This window comes from Pantherophis guttatus, chromosome 4, assembly GCF_059756535.1.
Source record: "Pantherophis guttatus breed Tessera chromosome 4, ASM5975653v1, whole genome shotgun sequence".
In the NCBI taxonomy this organism is placed as follows: Eukaryota; Metazoa; Chordata; class Lepidosauria; order Squamata; family Colubridae; genus Pantherophis; species Pantherophis guttatus.
The window spans coordinates 13,953,922-13,980,138 of NC_142066.1; the positions used below are offsets into that span (position 1 = coordinate 13,953,922).

Below are 26,217 nucleotides of genomic sequence, written 5' to 3' on the forward strand. Positions count from 1 at the left end.
ATCCTACTTCCCAAACTGGCAAAAAAAAAAAAAAAAAAAAGTGCCTTCCTCTTTGTTGCTCTTGCCTAGCGTAACAGAAAGTATTTGTTTGTATCCCGCTTTTCTTATTTTTACAAATATCTGAAGGCAGCAAACATTTCCAATCCACTTTCCTTCTCCTCCTATTTTCCCCACAAACAACCCTGTGAGGTTGGTCAGACTGAGAAAGAATGACTGGCCCAAAATCATCCAGCCAGCATTCCTACCAAAGGAAGGACTAGAATTCACCATCTCCTGGTGATTGGCCAGAGTCGCCCAGCTGGCTTTCGTGACATATGGTTATCCAATCTCTTCTTAAAAACTTCCAGAGTTGGAGCATTTATAACTTCCGGAGGGAAGGTGTTCCACTGATTAATTGTTCAAACTTTCAGGAAATTTCTCCTTAGTTCTAGGTTGATTCCATCCGTTGCTTCTTGTCCTGCCCTCAGGTGCTTTGGAGAATAGTTTGACTCCCTCTTCTTATCGCAGCCCCAGAGATATTGGAAGACTGCTGTCATGTCACCCCTAGTCCTTCCTTTCATCAAACTAGACATATCCAGTTCCAGCAACCGTTCTTTATATGTTTTAGCCTCCAGTCCCCAATCATTTTTGTTGGCTCTTCTGTGCACTCTTTCTAGAGTCTCCACATCCTTTTTACATCGTGGTGATCAAAACTGGATGCGGTATTCCAAGTCTGGCCTTACCAAGGCCTTATAAAGTGGTATTAACACTTCACGTAATCTCGATTTTATCCCCCTGTTTATGCAGCCTAGAACTGTGTTGGCTTTTTTGGCAGCTGCTGCACGCTGCTGGCTCATATTTAAATGGTTGTCCACTAGGACAACTACTACTATTACTACTATTGAGCAAGGTACCAGTCTTGATTAAGAGCCTTTAGGTCTTCAGTTTCGGGGGCTTCAGGCCTCCCCGTCTTCCCACCTTCAGGTGATGGCTTCTGTTCTTATCCATTTTCTGAATACCAGCCTCATATTTGGAGAAAACCAGGATATTTCATTGAGGACGGCTTTTAACTCTGTATCCCTCTGCAGGCCAGCTCGTCCCAAGGCAGCTCCTCGGGACTCTCGGTAGTGAAGGTGCTGAGCAGCAGCGAGGTGGCGGCCCTCCCGTCCTCCAGCGGCACACGGAGCAGCTCGGATGAATCCCGCAAGCTGGAGCACCAGAAGAAGCAGGAGAAGGCCAACCGGATCGTAGCAGAGGCCATCGCCCGAGCCCGAGCCCGGGGCGAGCAGAACATCCCGCGGGTGCTGAACGAGGACGAGCTGCCCAGCGTTCGGCCAGAAGAGACGGGAGAACGCAAGCGGCGCCGGAAGGGCGGGGGCGAGCGCATCCCCAAAGAGGACCGACCACGCAAGGGCAGGGGCCAGGCAGGATCCGGCAAGAGCAAAGGCCGTGGGAAACCCAGGTAACCAGCAGTGGAACAGTTTGGGGGTGGGGAAGTTCTTCTTTTTCAAAGCAAGAAGATCCGGGTCATTTCCATTTGTGCCACTCTCCTTTTTCCCAGCACGATCACACCAGTTGTTGGGAAGAAACGGAAACGGAACGCTTCTTCAGACAATTCAGATGCCGAGGTGATGCCAGCCCAGTCTCCGCGTGAGGAGGAAGAGGCCAGCATCCAGGTGAGCACAGAGGGTGATCCTTACTGGGGAGGGGATTAACTAAGTTAAGGCTATACAAACAGTTCTGTTGCCACCGTTTCCCAAGAGAAAAGGGGGTGCGTTGACTCAGCGTTAAAAGACACTGAGCTGGAAATTTGACTGCCCGGGTTTGAGACCCAGCGCCACACGATGGGGTGAGCTCCCATTCCTTTCCCCAGCTCCTGCCAACCAAGCAGTTTGAAAGCATGAAAATGAAACTGTTGTGACGTAGGCTTACTGAGTCATTACAATACACAATTAGTCCCCCAAAAACCTATTTTATTGTAACAGCTGAGAATTATGTTCATTCCCAGCGGAATCCCAATTAGTTGCAAAACAAGTCTTTCAGAAGAAGTCCTTCGGGATAATCACCAACCTTTATCTTCTTTGACACCCTGCCAAAGGCCTTACTTGGCAAAGCCCCACAAAGTTTAGAAACAAACAAGAGATGCCGACTGGAAACAGAGTTAGCAATATTGCTTTCCTGCAAAAGGCCCAAGTGCCTTTGTTTCTCTTTTAAGCCTTAGGGGAGGGGCCAATCATCTCCTGGCCTTACTCCCAAGTCATCCCTTTTTATTTATTTATTTATTTATTTTTATTTGTTCCTATTTCTATACCGCCCTTCTCCAAATAGGACTCAGGGCGGTGAACAGCCAAAGTAAAAAACAGAACATACAAAATTTAAAAGCAGTTTAAAATAATTAAATATTTTGGCCGTAAATTAAAACAACCCAATTTAAAATCAATTTAAAATTTAACTCAAGCCAGTTAAAAAAAAGTTAAAAAATTTAACTTTTGCTTTAGCTGCTCTTGCCTTCTGGCAGCTCTGCGCCTGCGTGCACTAGGAACAGGCTCCTCCTGTTCCTCTGCCTCTCTGCTGTCTGACTCTGGAGACTCCGGAGTCCGCGCACCACTCCCAGATGGCCCTGGCCCCATCTCTGCCTCCGATGCACAGCCCTCATCCGGGCCTTTTCGAGACTCAAGGACTGGCCCATGTTCCTCCCCAGCCTCCTCACTGACCGACTCCACTGCCAGCTCCGCAAGCTGCTGGCAGACCACAACAGAAACTAGATAAATAGGTACCACTTCAGTAGGAAGGGAACAGCGTTCCCTGCGCCTCAGTGTATACTCATGCTGGCCACATGACCACGGGCAATGCTGGCTCCCTCGGCTATGAAACGGGTGATGAGCACCGCCCCCACTGGACACCTTTTCCAAGAGACTTGCAGTTTGCTTTGCAAAGGTGCTCAGATGATGCTTCACACGGATGGAGCCAAATCGTTGCCTTGCCTTGCTTTGCTTTGTTCCAACTCCTTCCTCTCACCCATTCACTGATCGGGAGGGTTGCGAGAGCATCTGCCATTGCACTTTAGAGCAAGCAAAGCGAAGCGCTCCAAAATGTGTTTTGCAACACCAACTGCCTCATTAAAGCAGATTGATTTGCTGGAGATCTGGGAGATGACCACGGATAAGAGAATTTGGTGGCCGCAATGGGGAAAATAAGATGGAGTGAGGCAGTGGCCTAGAGGTGGAGCTCTCTCCTCACAATCAGGAGGCTGTGAGTTCGATCCTAGGTAGAGGCAGATATTTCTCTCTCTGGGCATAATGAGAATATATCTGCTGAAAAAAACTTCTTATTGGTGACAGGAAGGGCATCTGGCCATTAAAACACTCAGCTTGCTCCATTCAGTCCACTCCGCAAGGGTGGAGGTCGTTAAATGAAGGTGAGGAAGAGGAAGAAAATAAGATGGGGAAAGAGCATCATGTACGCTCGCTATCTTGAGTTGTCTTATAGAGTAATAAGGTGGAATAAAAATTAAATAAATAATGCCTCTTCATTAAAATCTTTGCTTCAGACAAAAAAAACGACACGTTTGCAGGTCTACCAGAAAAAAGAAACCACCTTAGTTTTTCTCTTAACTTTTAAACGGGAGGGTGAGCATATTCAAAGTCCAAAGAAAATACTCAGACCCTTTGTGTTGTGGTTCTTTTGAATAATAAGAGGAAGAGGTGGCAGCGGAGAATAATTAAAAAGAGGAACATTCACCGGTCAAAAGCCACATAGTACTGAGCGTTTCTTCTATTCTTGCGCTATGAAAACACACACACATCCCGTCTTAACTGTGACCCCAAATATGGGTCCAATCTCAAAATCCAAAGCAGAAGCAATAACTTTCTGCTTTAGGCCACAGACAAGTTTACTATGCCTTAATGGTTGCTAGTATTCGTGGTTTGCAAATGGAACTTATCCTTCCAAAATGGGGAACTGGATCTTTGCTTGCTTCTTCTAAGATTTGGGGGGAAGTTTGACTTCCAATATGACCTCACCAACACATAGCTGATAGCATCCGGTTGTCTTAACAGAATACCAGAGTTGGAAGGGACCATAGAGGTCTTCTAGTCCAACCCTCTGCTCTATATCCGTGATGGTGAACCTATGGCACGTGTGTCACAGGTGGCATGCAGAGATACATCGGTGGGCATGCAAACTCAGCTCCGACGCCAGGCCTTCTGGACCCACCGGAAGCAGGGAAACAGGCTGTTTCCGGCCTCCAGAGGGCCTGGGGTGGGGTGGGGAAGGCTGTTTTTGCCCTCCCCAGGCTCCTAGAAAACCTCTGGAGCCTGGAGAGAGCAAAAAACAGGCCTTCCGGTTCCACCGGAAGTCGGTAAACGGGCTGTTTCCAGCCTCCAGAGGGGTGGGGAAGGCTGTTTTCACCCTCCCCAGGCTCCTGGAAAGCCTCTGGAACCTGGGGAGGGCGAAAAACGGGCCTATCGTGCCATCGTGAGCCAAAAGCAGGGGGAGCACGGGGGGCGTGGCGTATAGAATTATGGGTGTAGGCACGCACGCACAAGCCCCCCCTCCGTGCGCTTCCCCCCGCTTTTGGCACACGATGGCAAAAAGGTTAGCCATCGCTGCCCTTTATCCTTCCAGATAAACGGTTGTCTAGTCTCTTCTTTTAAAAACCCCAGTGTTGTTTTCCCTTTTTCCCATCTAAGAATTTAACTGGTACAGATGTGATTTTTTTTTTAAATGGTATGTTATTTTCCTTAAAACTAGTGGTGCGGTGGCCTAGAGGAGGAGCTCTCGCCTCACAATCAGGAGGCTGTGAGTTCAATCCTAGGTAGAGGCAGGTATTTCTCTCTCTCGGCACAGTGAGAATATATTTGCTGAACAAAACTCTGCATTGGCGACAGGAAGGGCATCCGGCCATGAAAACACTCCGCTCCATTCAGTTGCCCAGACTCCACCCCGCAAGGGATTATGGGCTTGCTAAAAGAAGATGATGAAGATGTTATCTTCCTTAAACCATCTCCTCTTCTCCCCGCCTCTAGAAACGGCGTTCGAACCGTCAGGTGAAGCGAAAGAAATATACAGAAGATCTGGACATCAAGATCACGGATGATGAAGATGACGAGGAGCTGGATGTGACCGGGCCCATTAAGACCGAACAGCCCCCAGCTCCAGAACCGCCTGCTCCAGAACCCATCCCTGAAGGAGAGACATTGCCATCAATGCAGTTCTTTGTGGTAAGGGGGCCTCCTTAGTCTGGAATGTCATTTCCGCATAATGTCTCACCTGTCGATTTGGTAGGTCTAGAACAGGGGTGTCAAACTCGATTTCAACTCGATTTGAGGGGGCTGTCGATTTACCATCTGAGGGCTGATGGACAGCCCAGACTCTGCCTCTCTCTCTCTCTCTCTGTCTCTCTCTCTGTCTCTTTCTCTCTCTCTCTCTCTCTCTCTCTTTGTCTCTGTCTCTCTGTCTCTCTCTGTCTCTTTCTCTCTGTCTCTCTCTCTTTGTCTCTGTCTCTCTCTCTCTCTCTCTGTCTCTCTCTCTGTCTCTCTCTCTCTCTCTCTCTCTCTTTGTCTCTGTCTCTCTGTCTCTCTCTGTCTCTTTCTCTCTGTCTCTCTCTCTTTGTCTCTGTCTCTGTCTCTGTCTCTCTCTCTCTCTCTCTCTCTCTCTCTCTCTCTGTCTCTTTCTCTCTGTCTCTCTCTCTTTGTCTCTGTCTCTCTTTGTCTCTTTCTCTCTATCTCTCTCTCTTTGTCTCTGTCTCTCTCTCTCTCTCTCTCTCTCTTTCTCTCTGTCTCTCTCTCTTTGTCTCTGTCTCTCTCTGTCTCTTTCTCTCTGTCTCTCTCTCTTTGTCTCTCTCTCTCTCTCTCTCTCTCTCTCTCTCTCTCTCTCTGACAGCTCAATCCCCTCTTCCTCCTCAGAGCTTCCAGGGTGCCCTGATGCTGATCCTGACTCCCATGCCTACTCCTCCTCCTCTGATTCAGCTGCCAGAGGGGCCAGCGGCCGACAGGCCACAATAGGAAGTCAGATTTGCTTTATATCCATTATATCCACTGAATAGCTGCAGTGATTCACTTAACAACTTCGGCAAGAAAGGTTGTACCATGGGGCAAACTTAACTGTCTTGCTTAGCCTGGATACTTTGGGCTCAATTATGGCCGTAAGTTGAGGATTGCCCTGTATGTGGACTTCCGGTTTTCAGGATTTGCACTTAACACCGTACTGCCTGCTGAATTCTGGGAATTGAAATCCGTCCTGTCTGGATAGCATCCAGAATGGTGAAGGCTGCTTTAAAAGCGAGGGGCATTTCTCCCCCCACATCTTCCTATACAGGTAGTCCTCAACTAAATGACCGCAATTGAGCCGAAAATTTACGTTGCTAAATGAGAAATTCGTTAAGTCAGTTTTTCCGAATTTTCTCGCCACGGTTATTAAGGGAAACATTGAGGTTGTTAAATTAGTGACCCGGTTGTTAAGTGAATCCCCATTCACTTCGTTAGCCAGAAGGCTGCAAAAGGTGATCCCATGACCCAGGGACACAGCAACCGTCATAAATGTGAGTCGGTTGTTCAGATGCATCCAAATCAAAACCACGTGATCGCAGGGACGGTCATAAATCTGAAAAAATGTTCCTGAGTCACATTTTTCAGTGTTGTTGTAACTTCGGTCAGTCACTAAGTGAATTGTTGTAAGAGGAGGACTCTTGTGTACTGAGATTTGATAAGGGACGTTCGCTTGGTGGTGGCGCCTATGTTTTTCCATACTAGCCCTCCCAGATTTAATTCTTTGCATTTCTGGCTGAGAAAAGGATTGTGAATCTCCGTTGCTAGACCAATGTTGATGGAACATAATTGGGATAGACTAGGGGTCAGTAACCTGCGGCTCTGGAGCCGCATGTGGCTCTTTCATCCCTCTGCTGCGGCTCCCTGTTGCCAGTCGGCTCCACAGTTAATAGGGCTTTTGGTTAGGACAGGTAGAGGAAAAAGGATGCTGCGCTAGGAAGAGACTCTATGGTGGGGGAACTGGACTTCCGGCCAGCTCCAGAATTGAACAGGGGGCTTCCGGTTAGGACCTTTGTGGCTCTTTGAGTGTTTAAGGTTGCCGACCCCTGGGATAGACGAAGTTTGGTGGGCTTCTAGGTCGCCTTCCGGTGTCCCCTTCGTTTTGGGGACTTAGGATAAAGGAAAGGAAGCCTCTTCATACATGATGCTTATATTTGTAGGGGTACCATTCTCTTGCAGTGTGAGTCCCAAAGTTGCTTTCTTTCAAGAGGCAACTGGACTTTCTGAGTTTTCTTTGAAGATGTTTCACTTCTCATTCAAGAAGCTTCTTCAGTTTAATTTAGAATTTTTAATGCTGAATAGTTAGAAATTGATAATTGCTTTATGAAGGAATAAAGAGGATAAATGTTTAATTTAGAATCTTACTAGGGAGCAATGTTGAAAAAGAAAGGTGTTTGAGGGATGAAAATGAAACTTAAACTAATCAATTAGTGTTTGTTAATGCTTGTATTATTGGTAAAGTTATTGGATTAGATACCAAGAAAAAGGCTTTTATATTCAGGAAGAAAGAATTTAACCCAATTGATTTTGAGAATTTACAAAAGGGAGGTTGATGAATTTGTAAAAGAGGAGTTAAAGAGTGTGGGGGAGTTTTCAACCTTGTAGTAGGTTAGTATATTTTAGCTTTTGCTTGTTAAATGTTATACCCTGTTTTTGCTCTGGGAAGTCGGGGGGTGGGTGGGTGAAGGGGAGGGTTGGGTTGGGATAAAATTGTTGAATAGATAAAGGTACAAATATAAAAGTAAATGTGGGGAAAATGTTACAACAAATGACATGATAATATTAAGATCTGATAAATATTGGAGGAGTAAGAGGAAAAAAGATGTATTCAGATGATACACTGATTGATTGATTATATATTGTATGTATGTTTATTTATAAAAAAATAAACTTATTTTTAAATAAATTTATTTTTTTCAATATAAAAAAAAAGCTTCTTCAGCTCTGACTGGATGGTGGGGAATGGAAGGGTTTATACTCCTTGCAGATAGCTGGACATTTGCATCCTTTTTAGAGAGTCGTTGAGGCCACTTGGAGGTTTGTCTGTGTCCAGATTAATCTCCAGTGACCTTAATGACTTGCCCAGAGACATCTGGATCAAAGGCCAGGCAGGGTGGCCCTTCAGTGCCTTTATTAAGTCCTCTCTTTAACTATCCCTTCTTTCTTCCCCATCCCTTTCTGCCCGAAAGGAAAACCCGAGTGAAGAGGATGCTGCCATCGTAGACAAGGTCCTGTCCATGCGAGTGGTGAAGAAGGAGGTACGAACCTTTGATCTGCTGCCAAGGCTGAGTGACTTGTGGCTTTCCAGCCTGCCTCTGCCTTGCTTTTATTGTAAGGATTTGCTTTTCCAGACGGTGGGTGGGTGGAGAAGGGTCCAAAGCCACACAAGAGTCCTTTCGGCTCGTTTTGTCCAGGCTCTTCATAGCAGACCTTCAAGGTGCAGCTGCGGGATTGTCCTCTCACAGCGTACGTATCCAAAGGCAGATGTAAGACGGGTGGCTAGATGGTTAGGCTAGATAAGATCGATCCATCAGAATAGAGCTGGAAGGGACCTTGGAGGTCTTCTAGTCCAGCCCCCTGCTCAAGCAGGACAACCCTGCACCATTTCAGACAAGGGACTGTCCAGTCTCTTCTTAAAAAACCTCCAGTGATGAAATACCTACAACCATGATGGCGAACCTATGGCATGCGTGCCACAGGTGGCACGCGGAGCCATATTAGTGGGCACGCCAGCTCAGCTCTGGGGCGCATGCGCGCGCCGGCCAGCTGATTTTCGGGCCTTCTGGGCCCACCAGAAGTAGGGAAACAGGCTGTCTCCTGCCTCTGGAGGGCCTGTGGAGGTGGGGAAGGCCCGTTTTTTTTCCTTACCTGGCTCCAGATCCTCTCTGTGTATCTGGGAACGGCGAAAACAGCCTTTCCCACTTCCTTGGAGGCCCTACGGAGGTTCAAAGGGCCCATTTCCCCACTCCCGGTGGGACAGGAAGTGACGTTTTTTCCTGTCCCCAGCCTCCAGACACTCCTAGAGAGGGTCCTAGAGACTCCTAGAGAGGTTCTGGAGGCTGGGGACAGCAAAAAATGTCACTTCCTGTCCCACCGGGAGTTGGGAAATGGGCTTTTTCAGCCTCCGTAGGGCCTCCAAGGGAGTGGGAAAGGCTGTTTTCGCCGTTCCCAGATACACAGAGAGGATCTGGAGCCAGGTAAGAAAGAAAAACGGGCCTACCAGGTCATCATGTGCCAGGAGCGGGGGGGAGGGGGAGGGGGTTGCGCACACATGCGCGTGGGCACGTGTGCTCGTGACCCTCCCCCGCCCCCCCCTCCTGGCACGCGATGGCAAAAAGGTTAGCCATCACTGACCTACAACGTCTGAAGGCAAGCTGTTCCACTGGTTAATTGTCCTCACTGTTAAGACCTCAGTTTAATTAAATTAAATTAAATTAAACTGAGGTCTTAACAGTGAGGACAATTAATTTAATTTAATTTAATTTAATTTAATTTAATTTAATTTAATTTAATTTAATTTAATATGAATGAACAGAGGGAGGGGGGGATGGATGGATGGGCAGACAAAGGGATAGATAGCCAACCTTTCACAGATTTATTTTTTACTTTACTTCACATTTACTTTTCATTCATTCAGTCATTCGGCTTGTTTGTCGCTTATCTCGCCCAGAGACGACTCTGGTTGGCTTACAAATGTTAAAAGCCAATGAAACATTGAAGCAACAAACAAAGATGAATGAATGGACAGAGGGAGGGGGGGATGCAGGGGTGAAATGCTATCAGTTAGCACCAGTTCAGGCGAACCGGTAGTTAAAAAATGCTACCGGTTTGTCCGAACCGGTATTTTTTATTTATTTTTTAATTTGATTTATATGCTGCCTTTCTCCAGAGACTCAGGGCGGCTTACAATGCATTAAGCAATAGCCTTCATACTTTTGTATATTTGCACAAAGTCAGCTTATTGCCACCCCAATCCGGGTCCTCATTTTACCTACCTTAGAAAGGATGGAAGGCTGAGTCAACCTTGAGCCTGGTGAGATTTGAACTTGCAGTAATTGCAGGCAGCTGATGTTAATAACAGTATTTTAGTCTGCTGCGCCACCAGGGCACAGTGTGCACAGCTGATCCTACGATCAGCTGTGCCACACGATTTAACCTATTCTCCAAAGCACCAGAAGGCGGGACAAGAAGCAACGGATGGAAACTAATTCAGGAGAGAAGCAACCTAGAACTAAGGAGAAATTTCCTGGCAGTTAGAGCAATTAATCAATGGAATGGCTTGTCTCCAGAAGTTGTGGGTGAGGTTTTGAAGAAGAGATTGGACAACCATCCATTGTCTGAAATGGCATAGGGCAGCACCCCCCAATCTTTTGGTCCCAAGGACTGGTTCCGTGGAGAAAAGTTTTTCCACAGACCAGGGTGTGTGTGTGCAGTTTCGCATGCTGCCAGCATCCCGCAGATGGGGCTTCACTTCTTTGCGCGGCCCAGTTTCTGGCATGCCACAGCCCAGTGCCAGTCCACGGACGGGGGTTGAGGACCCTTGATATCGGGTCTCCTGTTTGAGGACGGAGTTGGACTAGAGGTCCCTCCGAGCTCCCTTCCCACTCTGTTATTCTGTTTAGCCTCCTTACCTGGAATGAATCCCCTCCCTCTTCGGTTCTCTGATTTTGTTGGTTTCTTTCCTCCTTCGGCAGCTACCCAACGGGCAGTTCACAGAAGCAGAAGAATTCTTTGTGAAATACAAAAACTAGTAAGTACGCCACTCCCTTTCCACTTTCAAACACACCCACCGCTGGGCCGTTTAATAGAAGGGCTGTGTGACGGTAATGATTTAAGAGCTGACCAGCTGCTATGATGATGTAATGCTGGGAATGAGTCAGCAAGGCTTTTGGGCTGATATCACTTTAAGAGCCCGTAATAAGAAGAGGCCCTGTTGGGGCATATCTTTCCATGTGTTCTTCCGTGCTGTAATTGCTGATTGCTGTTTGTTTGAGATGTGACTAAAGTACATGTATGTATATATTCTTTGTAGATAAAACCACTATTTAAATACAAACCTCCTGTTTACTGTATTTGCTCCTGGGTTGTCTCACATAGTCACACTGTGTGCTCTCTGACAGGGTGAAACGCAGGTCTCCGTCTGTGTTGTAGGGAAAGGATCATTGTACCATTGTTTCCCGTCCCATCAAAGTAATTGCCCGAAACACTAATGGAATGCTTGGATTGACCCAGTTTAGGAAAAGAACGAAGTTCTGGAGCCAGATCGCGCTCAGGATTGAACTGCGGGATCCTTGGTGCTCTCTGAGCTTGGTTATTTTCTTGCAGTCGTTTCGTTACCCAATTAGGTAATCTCAGTGCTGATGTTACAGAGTACAGACAATCCTCGAGTTACGACCACAAGTGATCCCAAAATTCCTGTTGGCAGGCGAACTCACATTTGTTAAGTGAGTTTTGCCCTGTTTTACAACCTTCCTTGCCACCGTTGTTAAGCGAATCACTGAAGCTGTCGAGTTGTCGTCACGTGGTTGCCAAGTGAACCTGGCTTCCCCCTTGACTTTGCTTGTTAGAAGGTCGCAAAAGAGGATCACGAAGATCCCAGGACACCGTGACCGTCATCAACATGAACCAGGGGCCAAATATCTGGATTTTGATTAGGTGACCATAGGGATGCTGCAACAGTCATAAATGTGTGGAGGGGAAATTGCTTTTTTCAGAGACGTTGTAACTTTGTTAATAAATGAACTGTTATAAGTCGAGGGTTACCTATACATACATAATTGATAACGTTACGTAGTTGGGTAATGAAACATCTGCAAGAAAACCCACCAAGCTGAAAGAACAAGGATCCCACCTCTTCCCATTTGTTGTGGCTCCGTTACCGGAGCCTGTGTCATTGTCAGGAGAGGACTCCGAGAATGAAGGGGAGGAGTTGGCAAGGCCTCCCTCTCCAGGACCCTTCTCTCTGGCAATGCCTTCGGTGTCTGCCGAAGGGCAAGAGATAGGGCCGGGACCAAGCACGTCCACGCAGTCACAGATGGACAGTGATGAGGGTAATGAGTCTTGGCTGGATCCACGCCAGCGTCGCAGAGATAAGCGCGCGCAACAGAAGAAAGGGCATGCCTGAGATTAGGCTGAGTCACTGGACCACACCCCACAGGATATAAAAGGGAGCATGGTGGCCAGTCAAACCTTGTGACGAACAAAGCTGAAAGCTTCCACGCCATTCTGCATTGCCGGACTTTTGGCTATAGACTTTGCTGGATTATCTCTGGACTTGATTAATTCCGTAATTATTGAGCTGCTTTCCTTTGATGTATCAGAAGTGGGGAGAAGTTATCTCTCCTCTTTGTAAATAATAAACTCTTGGCAGGCAGCCACTAGGTTGTTGCCAAGTTCCGTTATCATAAGGAAAAGGATTTTGCCGGCTGGTTTGGTCTTTAACTCCTGAACGTCTGTTGGTGTGTGTGCGTGGGGTTGGGGACAGAACAACATTGCTGATCCAATGCTTTCTTCTGGATGCCCATCATTTACAATACCTTTCTGTCTTCTCCCCCCCACCCCAAACTCTCTGTTCCAATTCTTCCCCCAAGCTCTTACTTGCACTGCGAATGGGCCACCATTGCTCAACTGGAGAAGGACAAGAGGATCCACCAGAAGCTCAAACGCTTTAAGACCAAAATGGCTCAGATGAGGCACTTCTTCCATGAGGTACCCATAACGATAGAAACCTAAGCAGACTCGGAGGCTGACTTGCTCAGCCAGCCAGTGGCTTGTTTAATCCCAGTTGCTGACACTCCTGCTGGAGTCAACACCACCTTATGCTATCCTGTCTTTTTTAGGACGAGGAGCCTTTCAACCCAGACTACGTGGAAGTTGACCGCATCCTGGACGAATCGCACAGCATTGACAAGGACAACGGCGAGGTGTGTGGGTACTTTTCAGATCAATTGATGGGATAGACCAGGGATCGGCAACCTTAAGCACTCAGAGCCACAAAGTTCCTAACCGGAAGCCCCCATTCAATTCTGGAGCCGACCGGAAATCCGGTTCCCCCACCATAGAGCCTTCTCCTAGCACGGCGTCCTTTTTCTTCTACCTGTCCTAACCGAAAGCCCTATCAATTGTGGAGCCGACCAGCAACAGGGAGCTGCAGCAGAGGGATGAAAGAGCCACATGCGGCTCCAGAGCCGTGGGTTGCTGACCCCTGAGATAGACGTTTGTTGTTGTTAGTTGCGAAGTCATGTCCGACCCATCGCGACCCCCATGGACAACGTTCCTCCAGGCCTTCCTGTCCTCTACCATCCTCTGGAGTCCATTTAAGCTCACGCCGACTGCTTCGGTGACTCCATCCAGCCACCTCGTTCTCTGTCGTCCCCTTCTTCTTTTGCCCTCAAACTTTCCCAGCATTAGGCTCTTCTCCAGTGAGTCCTTCCTTCTCATTAGGTGGCCCAAGTATTTGAGTTTCATTTTCAGGATCTGGCCTTCTAAAGAGCAGTCAGGGTTGATCTCCTCTAGGACTGGCTGGTTTGTTCACCTTGCAGTCCAAGGGACTCGCAGGAGTCTTCTCCAGCACCAGAGTTCAAAGTCCTCCATTCTTTGACGCTCTTCCTTATGGTCCAACTTTCACAACCATCCATTGCAACTGGGAAAGCCATAGCCTTGACTATACGCACTTTTGTTGGCAGGGTGATGTCTCTGCTTTTTAATAACCTATCTAGATTTGCCATAGCTTTCCTCCCCATACCAATAGCAGACTTATATACCGCTTCATAGTTCTTTAAGCGGTTTATAGAGTCAGCCTATTGCCCCCAAGAATTTGGGTCCTCGTTTTACCAATCTTGGAAGGATAGAAGGCTGAGTCAACCTTGAGCCAGTCAGAATCAAACTCCTGACAGTCAGCAAAGTTAGCCTGCAATACTGCATTCTAACCACTGCACCACCACGGCTCTTAAATATGATACATAAATACCGGCTGCCTGATGAGAAAGCAGTAGCTACCGAAGAACTTCAGAAGAACCAAGCTGGATCTGACCGGTGGCTTTTCTGCTCTGATATTCGGAGTCACATGATGTCCAGCAAGATCAGGGGTGAAATGCTACCGGTTCGGGCCGGTTCGCTCAAACTGGTAGTAAAAAAATGTAAAAAAAAAAAAAAGGTGCGACGAGCATCTGAGCAATGTGCGATCGTCAGAACTTTTTTTTTTTCTTTTTTTAGCATATTTTTACTACCGGTTCTCCAGAACTAGTAGTTCAAAATGCTTTAAAAAGTAAAAAAAAAAAAAGTCCCGATGATCGCATGTCGCTCAGCTGATTGTCGAAACTTTTTTTTTTTTTTTTTTTACTTTTTAGGCATTTTTTTACTACCGGCTCGGACGAATAGGTAGTAAAACAGTGCTTTAAAAAAGTTAAAAAAAAAAAAAGGGTTCCAACGATCACAGCTGTGCCGCGCGATCGTTGAAATCTTTTTTTTTTTTACATTTTAAAAGCATTTTTTACTACCTATTAGCCCGAGCCGGTAGTAAAAAAATGCTTTAAAAAAGTTTTTAAAAGGCTTCCCATGCGCGCCACAGCTGATCACCACCTCTCCCCTCCGCCCTTTTCCACTTACCTTCCCAAGCCGCCTTTTGGTGCACACAGCTCATGTTTGGTGCAAACTGTGCATGTGGGCATTTGGCGCGCATGCGCGGCCAGTGAACCAGTAGTAAACCGGTTCGAATTTCACCACTGAGCTAGATGCATTTGGAAAGTTTATAAACCTAAAAACCAGAGGCCAAAGTGTAGAATAGGATTATCTTGAACTCCCCCCCCAAAAAAGTGGTGTTATTAGACATAAAAGCAGGGGTGAAATGCTCCTGGTTCGGTCCGGATCGCCTGATCCGGTAATGATGACGGCGGGTGGTTCGGAGAACTGGTAGCAAAAATCCCTGCAACACCCCCCCCACACACACTATGCCCAGCTGAGCCGCACGATCATCAGAGGCTTTTTTTTTTTCTTTTAAAAGCATTTTTTCTACAACCTCTTCCAACGAAAAAATGCTTTTAAAAGTAAAAAAAAAAAAAAGCCTCCGGTGATCGTGCGGCTCAGCTGGGATCGTCAGAGGCTTTTCAAAGCATTTTTTTCTGCAACCTCTTGGCCGAAGAGGTGGTAAAAAAAAATGCTTTGAAAAGTCTCTGACGATCCCAGCTGAGTTGCCTGATCCTCAGAGAGGCTTTTCAAAGCATTTTTTAAAAAGCTTCTCTTGACTATCGCAGCTGAGTTGCCTGATCGGCAGAGGCTTTTCAAAGCATTAGAAAAAATGCTTTGAAAAGTTAAAAAAAAAAAAAAAGTTGGCCACGCACACCCAGTCACATTACCCCACCACCACCAAGCCACGCCCACAGAACCGGTAGTAACAAATTTTACATTTCACCCCTGCATCAAACTTCAAAAATACACAAAAGGTTTCCACAATTGTAGTATGGCAGTAAAGCCATAGAGAAAAGCCATTTGAACAACGAACGAACAACACAAAAGCTGTACTCTCATCTCTCTCTCTTTGTCTCTCTCTCTCTCAAACATTGTGCAGCCGGTGATCTATTACTTGGTAAAGTGGTGTTCGCTCCCTTACGAAGACAGCACGTGGGAGCTGAAAGAAGACGTGGACGAAGGGAAGGTCCGAGAGTTTAAACGCATCCAGTCCAGGCACCCTGAGCTCAAACGGGTGGTGAGTGACAGCTTTATTCCCTACGCTCTAAAGTCCTGGGCCTTATCTGCCGTGCTAATTTAACCTTCTGGTTTTGTCCACTAGTATTCTGGAACTGAATTAGGGACATGGTGGCTCAACGGCTAAGACGCTGAGCTTGTCGATCGAAAGGTGGCAGTTCAGCGGTTCGAATCCCTAGTGCCGTGAAACGGGGTGAGCTCCCGTGACTTGTCCCAGCTTCTGCCAACCTAGCAGTTCGAAAGCACCTAAAAATGCAAGTAGAAAAATAGGGACCACCTTTGGTGGGAAGGTAACAGCGTTCCGTGCACCTTTGGCGTTGAGTCATGCCGGCCACATGACCAGGGAGACATCTTCGGACAGCGCTGGCTCTTCGGCTTTGAAACGGAGATGAGCTCCGCCCCCTAGAGTCGGGAACGACTAGCACATATGTGCGAGGGGAACCTTTACCATTTACCTTTTATTCTGGAACATTGTCTGTGTTTGGATACCTACTCCTTCAGACGTGCAGGCAGATTTCTGACTCCGTGGTAGTGGGGGAAAAAAAAAACCCTTAACTGATCTCTGATATCTTTTCATTATTGCAGGACAGGGAGCAAAGAAAAACAAAAGTCCATTGCAGATTTAATAATTGGTAGCTTCTGTTATTATTACTGGTTTTCCCCCTTTACATTCCTTTTTTTTAAATGAGTGCCTTCTAGTCCCACCTTAGCCATGAAAGCCGGCTAGGTGAGTTCTAGTCCCGCCCTAGGCGTGAAAGCTGGCTGGGTGACTTTGGCCCAATCACCAGGAGACTGTGAGTTCTAGTCCCGCCCTAGGCATGAAAGATGACTGGATGACTTTGGGCCAATCACCAGGAGACTGTGAATTCTAGTCCCGCCCAAGCATGAAAGCTGGCTGGATGGCTTTGGCCCAATCACCAGGAGACTGTGAGTTCTAGTCCCGCCTTAGGCATGAAAGCTGATGGATGACTTTGGCCCAATCACCAGGAGACTCTGAGTTCTAGTCCCGCCCTAGGCATGAAAGCTGACTGGATGACTGGCCCAATCACCAGGAGACTGAGTTCTAGTCCTGCCCTAGGCATGAAAGCTGGCTGGGTGACTTTGGCCCAATCACCAGGAGACTTTGAGTTCTAATCCCGCCCTAGGCATGAAAGCTGACTGGATGACTTTGGCCCAATCACCAGGAGACTGAGTTCTAGTCCTGCCCTAGGCATGAAAGCTGGCTGGGTGGCTTTGGGCCAATCACCAGGAGACTGTGAGTTCTAGTCCCGCCCTAGGCATGAAAGCTGACTGGATGACTTTGGCCCAATCACCAGGAGACTGAGTTCTAGTCCTGCCCTAGGCATGAAAACTGGCTGGGTGACTTTAGGCCAATCACCAGGAAACTGTGAGTTCTAGTCCCACCCTAGGCATGAAAGCTGACTGGATGACTTTGGCCCAATCACCAGGAGACTGTGAGTTCTAATCCCGCCCTAGGCATGAAAGCTGACTGGATGACTTTGGCCCAATCACCAGGAGACTGTGAGTTCTAGTCCTGCCCTAGGCATGAAAGCTGACTGGATGACTTTGGCCCAATCACCAAGAGACTGTGAGTTCTAGTCCTGCCCTAGGCATGAAAGCTGACTGGATGACTTTGGCCCAATCACCAGGAGACTGTGAGTTCTAGTCCTGCCCTAGGCATGAAAGCTGACTGGATGACTTTGGCCCAATCACCAGGAGACTGTGAGTTCTAGTCCTGCCCTAGGCATGAAAGCTGGCTGGGTGACTTGGGCCAATTACCAGGCGACTGAATTCTAGTCCCGCCCAAGCATGAAAGCTGGCTGGATGGCTTTGGGCCAATCACCAGGAGAACGTGAGTTCTAGTCCCACCCTAAGCCGGCTGAGTGACTTTGGACCTGTCACTCTCTCAGTCCAACTCATCTCACAGTGTTGTGGGGAAAATAGAAGGAGGAAGGTGTGTTGGATATGTTTGCCATCTTGGGTTATTTGTAAAAATAAGGCAAGAAAAAGAGAGAGAGAAGGAGGGAAGGAGGGAGGGAGGAAGGAAAGGGAGGGAAGAAAGAGAGAGAGAGAGAGAGAAAAGGAAAGAGAAAGAAAGAGAGCCTTGATAGTACAGTGGTCTAAGCACCCTGTTATTAACACAGCTGCCTGCAATTTATTGCTGGTTCGAATCTCTCCAAGGCTCAAGGTTGACTCAGCCTTCCATCCTTTCTAAGGTAGGTGAAATGAGGACCCAGTTTGTGGGGGCAATAAGCTGACTTTGTATAAATATACGAAAGTATGAAGCCAATTGCTTAATGCATTGTAAGCTGCCCTGAGTCTCCGGAGAAGGGCGTCATATAAATCAAATTAAAAAAAAAAAGAAAGGAGAGAGAGAGAGAGAAAGAAGAGAAAATCTGAGTAGTACAGAACTTGGCAGACGGCACGTATCATGATGCAAAGCTCCCTATGTTTTGCCAAAGGTAAAACATCTTGTTTTCATACAGTAACATCAAAAGGAACAGAGGTAGCATTGATATTGCCATCTTCTGATAGGAGACAAAACCAGAAGAAGGAAAAGAAACTTGCAGGGGCTGAATATGTTTCATAAAAGGGGGTAACCTGCAGAAATACCGACCCAAATGAATGAAAGGATAACCTTAAGCCACAGGATCAGAAATACTCTTCCAGTGGCATTCAGCGCGCTCGACAAAACCTTCCCCCCCTCCTTGTGACATCTTTTGGCGCCTAATAGCATAATAACATTTCTTCCTTAGGCTCGACCCCAGGCAGGTTCCTGGAAAAAGCTGGAACTTTCGCACGAATACAAGAACGGCAATCAGTTGCGCGAATATCAGCTGGAGGGCGTCAACTGGTTGCTTTTCAACTGGTACAATAGGTGAGGCTACGGGCAGGAAAGCCCAGAGGAGAAACGCAGGTTGGTTAGGGGGTTTTGTTCTCAAGTGGGAAATCATGCTTTCCGATGTCCGTTGTGAAGGCTGGGATTTCTTACCCATGGCCAATAGCCGCGGTGGCGCACTCGTTAGAAATGCAGTATTGCTGGTTAACTCTGCCCACTTGCCAGGAGTTTGATGCTGACCAGCTCAAGGTTGACTCGGCCTTCCATCCTTCCGAGGTCGGTTAAATGAGGACCCAGATTCTTGGGGGCAATATGCTGATTCTGTAAACCGCTGAGAGAAGGCTGTAAAGCACTGTGAAGCGGTATATACCCTGTTTTCCCCAAAATAAGAACATCCCCTGATAATAAGCCCAATTGGGCTTTTGAGCGCATGGCAATAAAGCCAAGCGTTTATTTCAGGGTTCAAAAAAAATATAAGACAGGGTTTTATTTTCGGGGAAGCACGGAAAGTCTATTACTATTGCTACCCACCCCAGTCCCATTATTTTGAGCAGTGTTTTTTCCAAAACCAATGGCAGAGAATTTTTTTTCTTTTTCTTTTCTTTTTTCTTTTGATACAACGTTCTCTCTTTTTCATACAACGTTAACGATAATAATACGAATACTATGTAGAATTCTAATCTCCCAACTTCAAACAATACTAGTCTCATTTCATATTCCTTTTACATTTTCCCTTTAATTCAATTAAGCACTAATAACGTTTTTTCGCACCCTGTGTTTATTATCCCTTAGTAAATGTAGCAATTCAGTATTTTAAAAATCACTCATTATTCCACCATAACATCAATATTCCAAATGTATAGGATTACTAATAGCACCAATTATTAACAGCATTCAATTCATCACGGGAGTATTATCTCAAAGTCCCCACCATTTCTAATCCTTAATATTTTAAATTCACAATATATTTTAACACGCTGTTAATAATTAGTGCTTCAGTTGAATTGTCTCGTCTTAAATTACCATTTACTAACCTAAACCTATTGGGATTGTGGTGGCAGAGAATTCTTAATCGTAACACCGTAAGAGAAGGAGGGACGTGAAATAATATAACTCAAGCTTGAAATGGTTGGCTTCAAATTCAGAATAAAGTCGCCCTTTGTCCGGAACGGGTAACAAAATTCGATGTTGCTTTCTGCTGTTTGGATGGTCCCATCATTGGACACAAATGGGGACTCTAAAACAAGCCCCTTGTTCTCCAGTCAAAACTTCTACAAAAGTAATTTGAGTGATCAGCCATCCTAAACAGCACCATCTAACCCAGGGGTGTCAAACTTAAGGCCCACGGGGTCACCCCTGGCTCACGGGGCCGCCCTGGAAACAGTGAAGGACCAGTCGGCGGTGCGTCTGCCAGCGAAAACGGACCTTGGGAGGGCAGTGTGAGTACTTGGGCCATGTTCTGCCCCAGCTACGGACCCCAAAGAACGCAGCACACACAAAGTCTGTACAAACCTTAGTTTACTAAATTAAATCAGTCTTTTTCAAACAAAGGCTGTTAATTAACTTTCTTAACAGCCTACAAGAATCCAAAGAATAAATAATCGTAATCTTACTATGGTTGGCAGAAAGCCCAGAAGCAATTTGCAGGAAACTGATAAGAGAACTAAGATCAGGACGCGAAGGAGAGTGAACGAAGTTGTTCCCTGCAAATTGCCTCAGTCGTCGTCCTTCCTTAAATAGGCTAAGGGAGTGGCCAATTAGCCCCAAGCCTTGTTCTCGAGGAGACCTCCTCCTGAGGAGCCACTCCTGCCTTTTGGCAGCTCTGCGCGCCCGTGCATCGAAAAGAGGCTCCTCCTCTTCTTCCTCTTCACTTATGGGAGCTTCTGGAGGTTCTGAAGGCCCTGGCTGAATCTCCGCCTCTGGCACCACATCTTCTCCAGCCTCCTCATTATCTGACTCGAGTGCCAGCTGCACAGGCTGCTGGCGCAGCACCACACCAGCCTCCTTACTGTCGGAATCAGCTACTAGCTGCACAGGCCGCTGACAGGCCACAACAGGCCATCACAGGCGCCCCCTCCATGAGTGACGTCAAGCTGGCCACGCCTACCCTGGCCACGCCTCCACCCCTCCCAAGGTCTAACACAACCCTGATGTGGCCCTCAATGAAAACGAGTTTGACACCCCTGATCTAACCTGTAGAGAACGTTGGCCAGTGGGATGGTTTTAAGAACTCATTGGGCAGGTAGGCTAATAAAAATTGTGCTTAACAGTTGGTTCTGTTGAGATTTTTCAAACATTTAAAGTTATTTCTAGCCTCTACTTCAGACCTGGGTATTTTACCGCCCCACATCTGGCCCTTTGACTGTTCCTGTCCTGCCTGCATGAATTGCTTTTATTTTAAAGACGACTGCTTTTTCCCCCAATTTATATATGTTCATGTGTGTGCATGCTAAGGCCTCTTGGTTCAGCCCTCCACAATGGTCCCAATTTCTCATGTAGCCCCTGGGGAAAATGAATTGCCCATCCCTGGTCTTCTTGGTGCTACCCTTCCTGTAAGGGACACGGTGGCTCAGTGGCTAAGACGCTGAGCTTGTCGATAGAAAGGTCGGCAGTTCAGCAGTTCGAATCCCTAGTGCCACGTAACGGGGTGAGCTCCCGTTGCTTGTCCCAGCTTCTGCCAACCTAGCAGTTCGAAAGCAGGTAAAAAATGCAAGTAGAAAAATAGGGACCACCTTTGGTGGGAAGGGAACAGCGGTCCATGTGCATTTGGCGTTTAACCATGCTGGTCACATGACCACGGAGAAGTCTTTGGACAGAGCTGGCTCTTCGGCTTTGAAACGGAGATGAGCACCGCCCCCTAAGGTCGGGAACGACTAGCACATATGTGCGAGGGGAACCTTTACCTTTACCTACCCTTCCTGTTGTCTGTGGAGATTCTCAGTCAACCAAGTCCTAGTTGTCTTAAAGGTGCTTTTTCAAACTGGACTTCGTTTTTCCTTGAGGAAACGTTCTTCCTTGAAGAAGAAGAAGAAAACAGAGCCATGGTGGCGCAATGTTTAGAATGCGGTACTGCAGGCTACTTCTGCTGACTGCCGGCTGCCTGCAATTTGGCAGTTCGAATCTCGCCAGGCTCAAGGTTGACTCAGCCTTCGGTCCTGAGGTAAAATGAGGACCCAGATTGCTGGGTGCAATAGGCTGACTCTGTTAACCGCTTAGAGAGGGCTGTAAAGCAAGCGGTATGATAAGTCTTAAGCGCTATTGCTATTTTGCTCCTCATCCAAGAAGCTTCCTCAGTTGTATCTATGGAGATTCTCCATCATCCAGGTCATGGTTGTCCCAAAAGGTGCTTTTTTTCAAGAGGCAACTGGACCTTCTGTTTTTTTCTTTTGAAGACATTTTGCTTCTCCTCCTTCAGCTCTCTGCTTCTTGGAGGAGAAGCTAAACGTCTTCAAAAGAAAAAACCAGAAAGTCTAGTTGGCTCTTGGAAAAAAAAGCACCTTTGGGACTTCATTAGTTGTGCGTGGAAGCTTCTTGGAGGAGAAGCGAAACATTTTCTTCTTCTTCCTCCTCATGGAAAACCAGTCCAGTTTTTTTTACTTTTTGGAAAAAAAAGCACCTTTGAGACTAAAAGAGTCAAAGGAGCTTTGAAATTTTGGTGGGACATCACCATCCTTGCTATTTTTTCACTCCCTTGAGGGCTAGAAGAAAAGTTAAAAGAAAAGGGGTGGGGAATTATCTTCAAACAGTCTGGGTTTCGTGTTGTAATAAATAGAGAAGAGTGCGGTTTATTTAGTTATTTATTAGTCCAATTTATATGCAGTTACCTGCAAATGAGGAAGACAATCTACTATCTTCCGATATTGTGTATGACAAACCCCACGTTTCAAGCACCATGGTCAGGAGTAATAGAATTACAGTAGAATTGGAATTGGAATTGGAATTGGAATTAGAACAGAGTTGGAAGGGACCTTGGAAGTCTTCTAGTCCAACCCCCTGCTTAGGCAGGAAACCCTACACCACTTCAGACAAATGGTTATCCAACATTTTCTTTAAAACTTCCAGTGTTGGAGCTTTCACAACTTCTGGAGGGAAGTTGTTCCACTGGTTAATTGTTCTAACTGTCAGGAAATTTCTCCTTAGTTCTAGGTTACTTCTCTCCTTGATTAGTTTCCACCCATTGCTTCTTGTCCTGCTCTCAGGTGCTTTGGAGAATAGCTTGACTCCCTCTTCTTTGTGGCAGCCCCTGAGATAGTGGAACACTGCTATCATGTCTCCCCTAGTCCTTCTCTTCATCAAACTAGACATACCCAGTTCCTGCTTATGATAGGCCTTATTTAAAATTTCTGTTTGGAAATAAGTTCCTTCCTCCTTATCATCCCACCACTGCTTTTCAAAAGGCAAACTGGATTTTCTTGGTTGTTGTTTTTTTTTTCCTTGAAGACATCTCACTTCTCATCCAAGAAGCTTCTTCCGTTCTTTAAAACTGAAGAACCGAACGAAGAAGCTTCTTGAAGCTTTTCTAGGTAGAAAAAAACCCCGCAAGAAAGTGAAGTTGCCTTTTGAAAAGCACCTTTGGGGCAACCCATGATCTTGTTCAGAGGTCGGCAACCCACGGCTCTGGAGCTGCATGTGGCTCTTTCATCCCTCTGCTGCGGGCTCGCTGTCGTCGGTCAGCACCACAATTTTGCTTCCGTTTGGTGGGGGGGGAAGCATGGCATGCCAGGAGGAGATTCTATGGCAAGGGGCGGGTTTTCCAGTCAGCTCCACAATTGATAGGGCTTTTGGTTAGGACAAGTAGAGGAAAAAGGACGCCGCGCTAGGAGGAGACTCTATGGTGGCGGAACTGGACTTCCAGTCGGTTCCAGAATTGAATGGGGACTTCCGGTTAGGACCTTTGTGGCTCTTTGAGTTTTTAAAGTTGCCGACCCCTAATCTGGTTGATTTGAGAATCTCCATAGATATTCCTCCTTATTATATTTCATTTGTTTTTAGTCGTTCTATAGCAGGGTGGATTTGATTTAAATCGAGTTGATTTAAATCACAATTTAAATCATGATTTAAATCATTAGTAAAAAGGCTTGATTTAAATCAACTCGATTTAAATCATAATTTTTAAAGAGCAACTCTGCTCTCTGCTACTCCTTTGACCCACTGTTGACTCACCGATAGTCCCAGTGTTGCAGAATATACAGCCTCATGCTACATAACTAAGCTCCATTTCATGCTGAATAAACTAAATTATTTATGTATCTTAAATAGAAAACTATGTTATGATAGATTTTTACCCCAAAAGTTTTTTATTAAAATAAATTCAATAAAAAAAAAAAACTGATTTAAATCAAAAAAATCCGATTTAAATCAAAAAAATCTGATTTTTTTGACTTTTTTTAAAAAATCATTGATTTTTATCCACCCTGTTCTATAGTGAATTGACTTGAGCGTATAAGGATTGGGTGCAAATGTGTGTCTCTCCACCCACTTCCAACTGTATCTCCACCTCACCTCCACAGGCAAAATTGCATTCTGGCCGACGAAATGGGGTTGGGTAAAACCATCCAATCCATCGCCTTCTTGGAGGAAGTTTATAACGTCGGGATCCGGGGACCCTTCCTGGTCATCGCCCCTCTGTCCACCATCACCAATTGGGAGCGGGAATTCAACACCTGGACCGAGATGAACACCATTGTGTACCACGGCAGCTTGGCATCCCGCCAGATGATTCAACAATACGAGATGTACTGTAAGGATTCCCGGGTAGGTAAATGGGGAGATTTTTTTAGTCAGGGAGCGAAGAGAGCTTTTGGTGGAGATGGTATTGTGGTCCGCCGGCGGCCAGCAGAGCTGGCACCGGAGTCGGACAGTGAGGAGGTTGGGGAGGAACTTGGGCCAGTCCTGGAGGCTGGGGAAAGCTCGGACGAGGGCTCTGCGTCGGAGGCAGAGAGGGAGCTAAACAGCAGCGAGGCAGAGGAACAGCTGGAGCCTGTTCCCAGTGTGCTCATGTGTAGAGCTTCCAGAAGACAAGAACAACTAAGAAAGCAGGGCCGATTTGGGAGTAAAGCCACACCTTGGAGGTGATTGGCCCCTTCCATAGGAAACAAAAGAGGAACAAACGGGGAGTGGGCTTTTGCAGGAAACAATTCATTCGGTCAGTTGGTTCAAGAGTGAAAAGTTCTGTTCGTGACTCTAAGAGACTCTGTGCCAAGTTTTGCCTTTCACTGCGTTTGGAAATTAGTTATCTGGTAGCTTTCCAAGCGAGATAAGGTTTGTGTTGATAAATATTCCTTTGAAAGACTGTTTGCCAAGCCTTGCTGACTGTGAATGAAAGGAATTCTCAGTCATGTAAATAAAAGGGGTTTTGCCAGGACCAAGACTCTGCTTCATGCTTTTTAAGAAAGCCAGATGGGAGGGGGAGGCTGCAATATTAAGGTAGTCCTCAACGTACAACAATTCATTTAGTGACCAAAGTTAACAACGGCACCGAAAAAAGCAACTTACAGTTACAACCTTTCCAGCATCCCACGTGATCAAAATTCAAACGCTTGGCAACTGGTTCGGCTTTATGACGGTCGCAGTGTCCCAGGGTTCACGCGATCCCCTTTTTTGTGACTTTCTGACAAGCAAGAGTCCATGGGGGAGCCAGATTTGCTGAACAAACCGAGTTACTAACTGATCCACGGCAGCGATTTGCTTCACAAAATGGGGGCCATGAAAAGCCGTAAAACGGGGCAAAGTTCCCCTTAACTGATGTCTCGCTTCGCAACATTGAATCTGGGCTCGGTAGTAGATCGTACGTCGAGGCATCTGGGTAGTCCTTGACTTACGACCACATTTGAGACCAAAATTTCTGCCGTCAAGGAAGTTGGTTGTTAAGTGAGCCGTGCCCAGTTTTACGACCTTTTTTTTTTTTTGGTCATGGTTGTTAAGCAAATCATTGCAGTTGTTAAGCGAATCGTGCGGTCATTAAGTGAGTCCGGGTTCCCCGTTGTCTTTGCTTGATGGAAGTCAGCCGAGAAGGTCCCAGGCGGCGATCACGTGATCCCTGGGACACCACAGTTGTTGTAAATACATGCCCATTGCCAAGCACCCCAATTTTGATCACCCCAATGTGGATGCTGGGGTGGTTTTGTAAGCATGACGACTGGTTGCAAGTGGCTTTTTTTCAGTGTCGTTACAACCGAACGGTCACTGAACAAGTGCTCCTAAGTCGAGGATTACCAGTAGCGATGAAAAAAATGGACACGGGCAAATAGGCTTGTTCTTCCCACCTATTTCTGAGGAAATGCCTGAGGTAAATTTCCAGGCATAAATTAATTCTTCATTTCCTCTAAAAACCAACAAAGCAATTATGGTTAAGAGGATTTGGTCGAGGTTTTTTTTTTAAATAAAGTTTTATTTTTGTTATATAAAATACAAAAAGGAAAAGAAAAAATAGGAAATTGAGGGAAGGACAGGGAGCGCCTTGTGAGATACAAGGCGAAAGAGAAATAGAAAGAAAAGGGGCATTGACTTCTAGCTCTTAGCACAGTAGGTTTAGGTTTATTAAATTTGTATACTGTCCTTCTCCCGAAGGACTCAGGGTGGTGAACAGCCAAAATTAAAATACATACAGTATAAAAATTAAAATAAATTAAAACAGAATTAGATCAGTTT

General features: G+C 46.3%; 1 protein-coding gene across 30 annotated transcripts in view; it reads left to right on the plus strand.

The window, feature by feature from the left end:
• CHD8 (chromodomain helicase DNA binding protein 8) overlaps nucleotides 1-26,217 on the plus strand; it is a 131,582-nt gene that overhangs the window by 51,375 nt on the left and 53,990 nt on the right. For all 30 annotated transcript variants that reach the window (XM_087893804.1, XM_087893787.1, XM_087893796.1 and 27 more), the window contains 10 exons: nucleotides 1,068-1,441; nucleotides 1,541-1,655; nucleotides 5,007-5,201; nucleotides 8,216-8,284; nucleotides 10,721-10,776; nucleotides 12,617-12,734; nucleotides 12,866-12,949; nucleotides 15,592-15,729; nucleotides 18,485-18,606; nucleotides 24,078-24,321. In XM_087893804.1, the coding sequence (XP_087749930.1) occupies nucleotides 1,068-1,441; nucleotides 1,541-1,655; nucleotides 5,007-5,201; nucleotides 8,216-8,284; nucleotides 10,721-10,776; nucleotides 12,617-12,734; nucleotides 12,866-12,949; nucleotides 15,592-15,729; nucleotides 18,485-18,606; nucleotides 24,078-24,321 (1,515 nt within the window). The remainder of the gene's footprint in view (nucleotides 1-1,067; nucleotides 1,442-1,540; nucleotides 1,656-5,006; nucleotides 5,202-8,215; nucleotides 8,285-10,720; nucleotides 10,777-12,616; nucleotides 12,735-12,865; nucleotides 12,950-15,591; nucleotides 15,730-18,484; nucleotides 18,607-24,077; nucleotides 24,322-26,217) is intronic.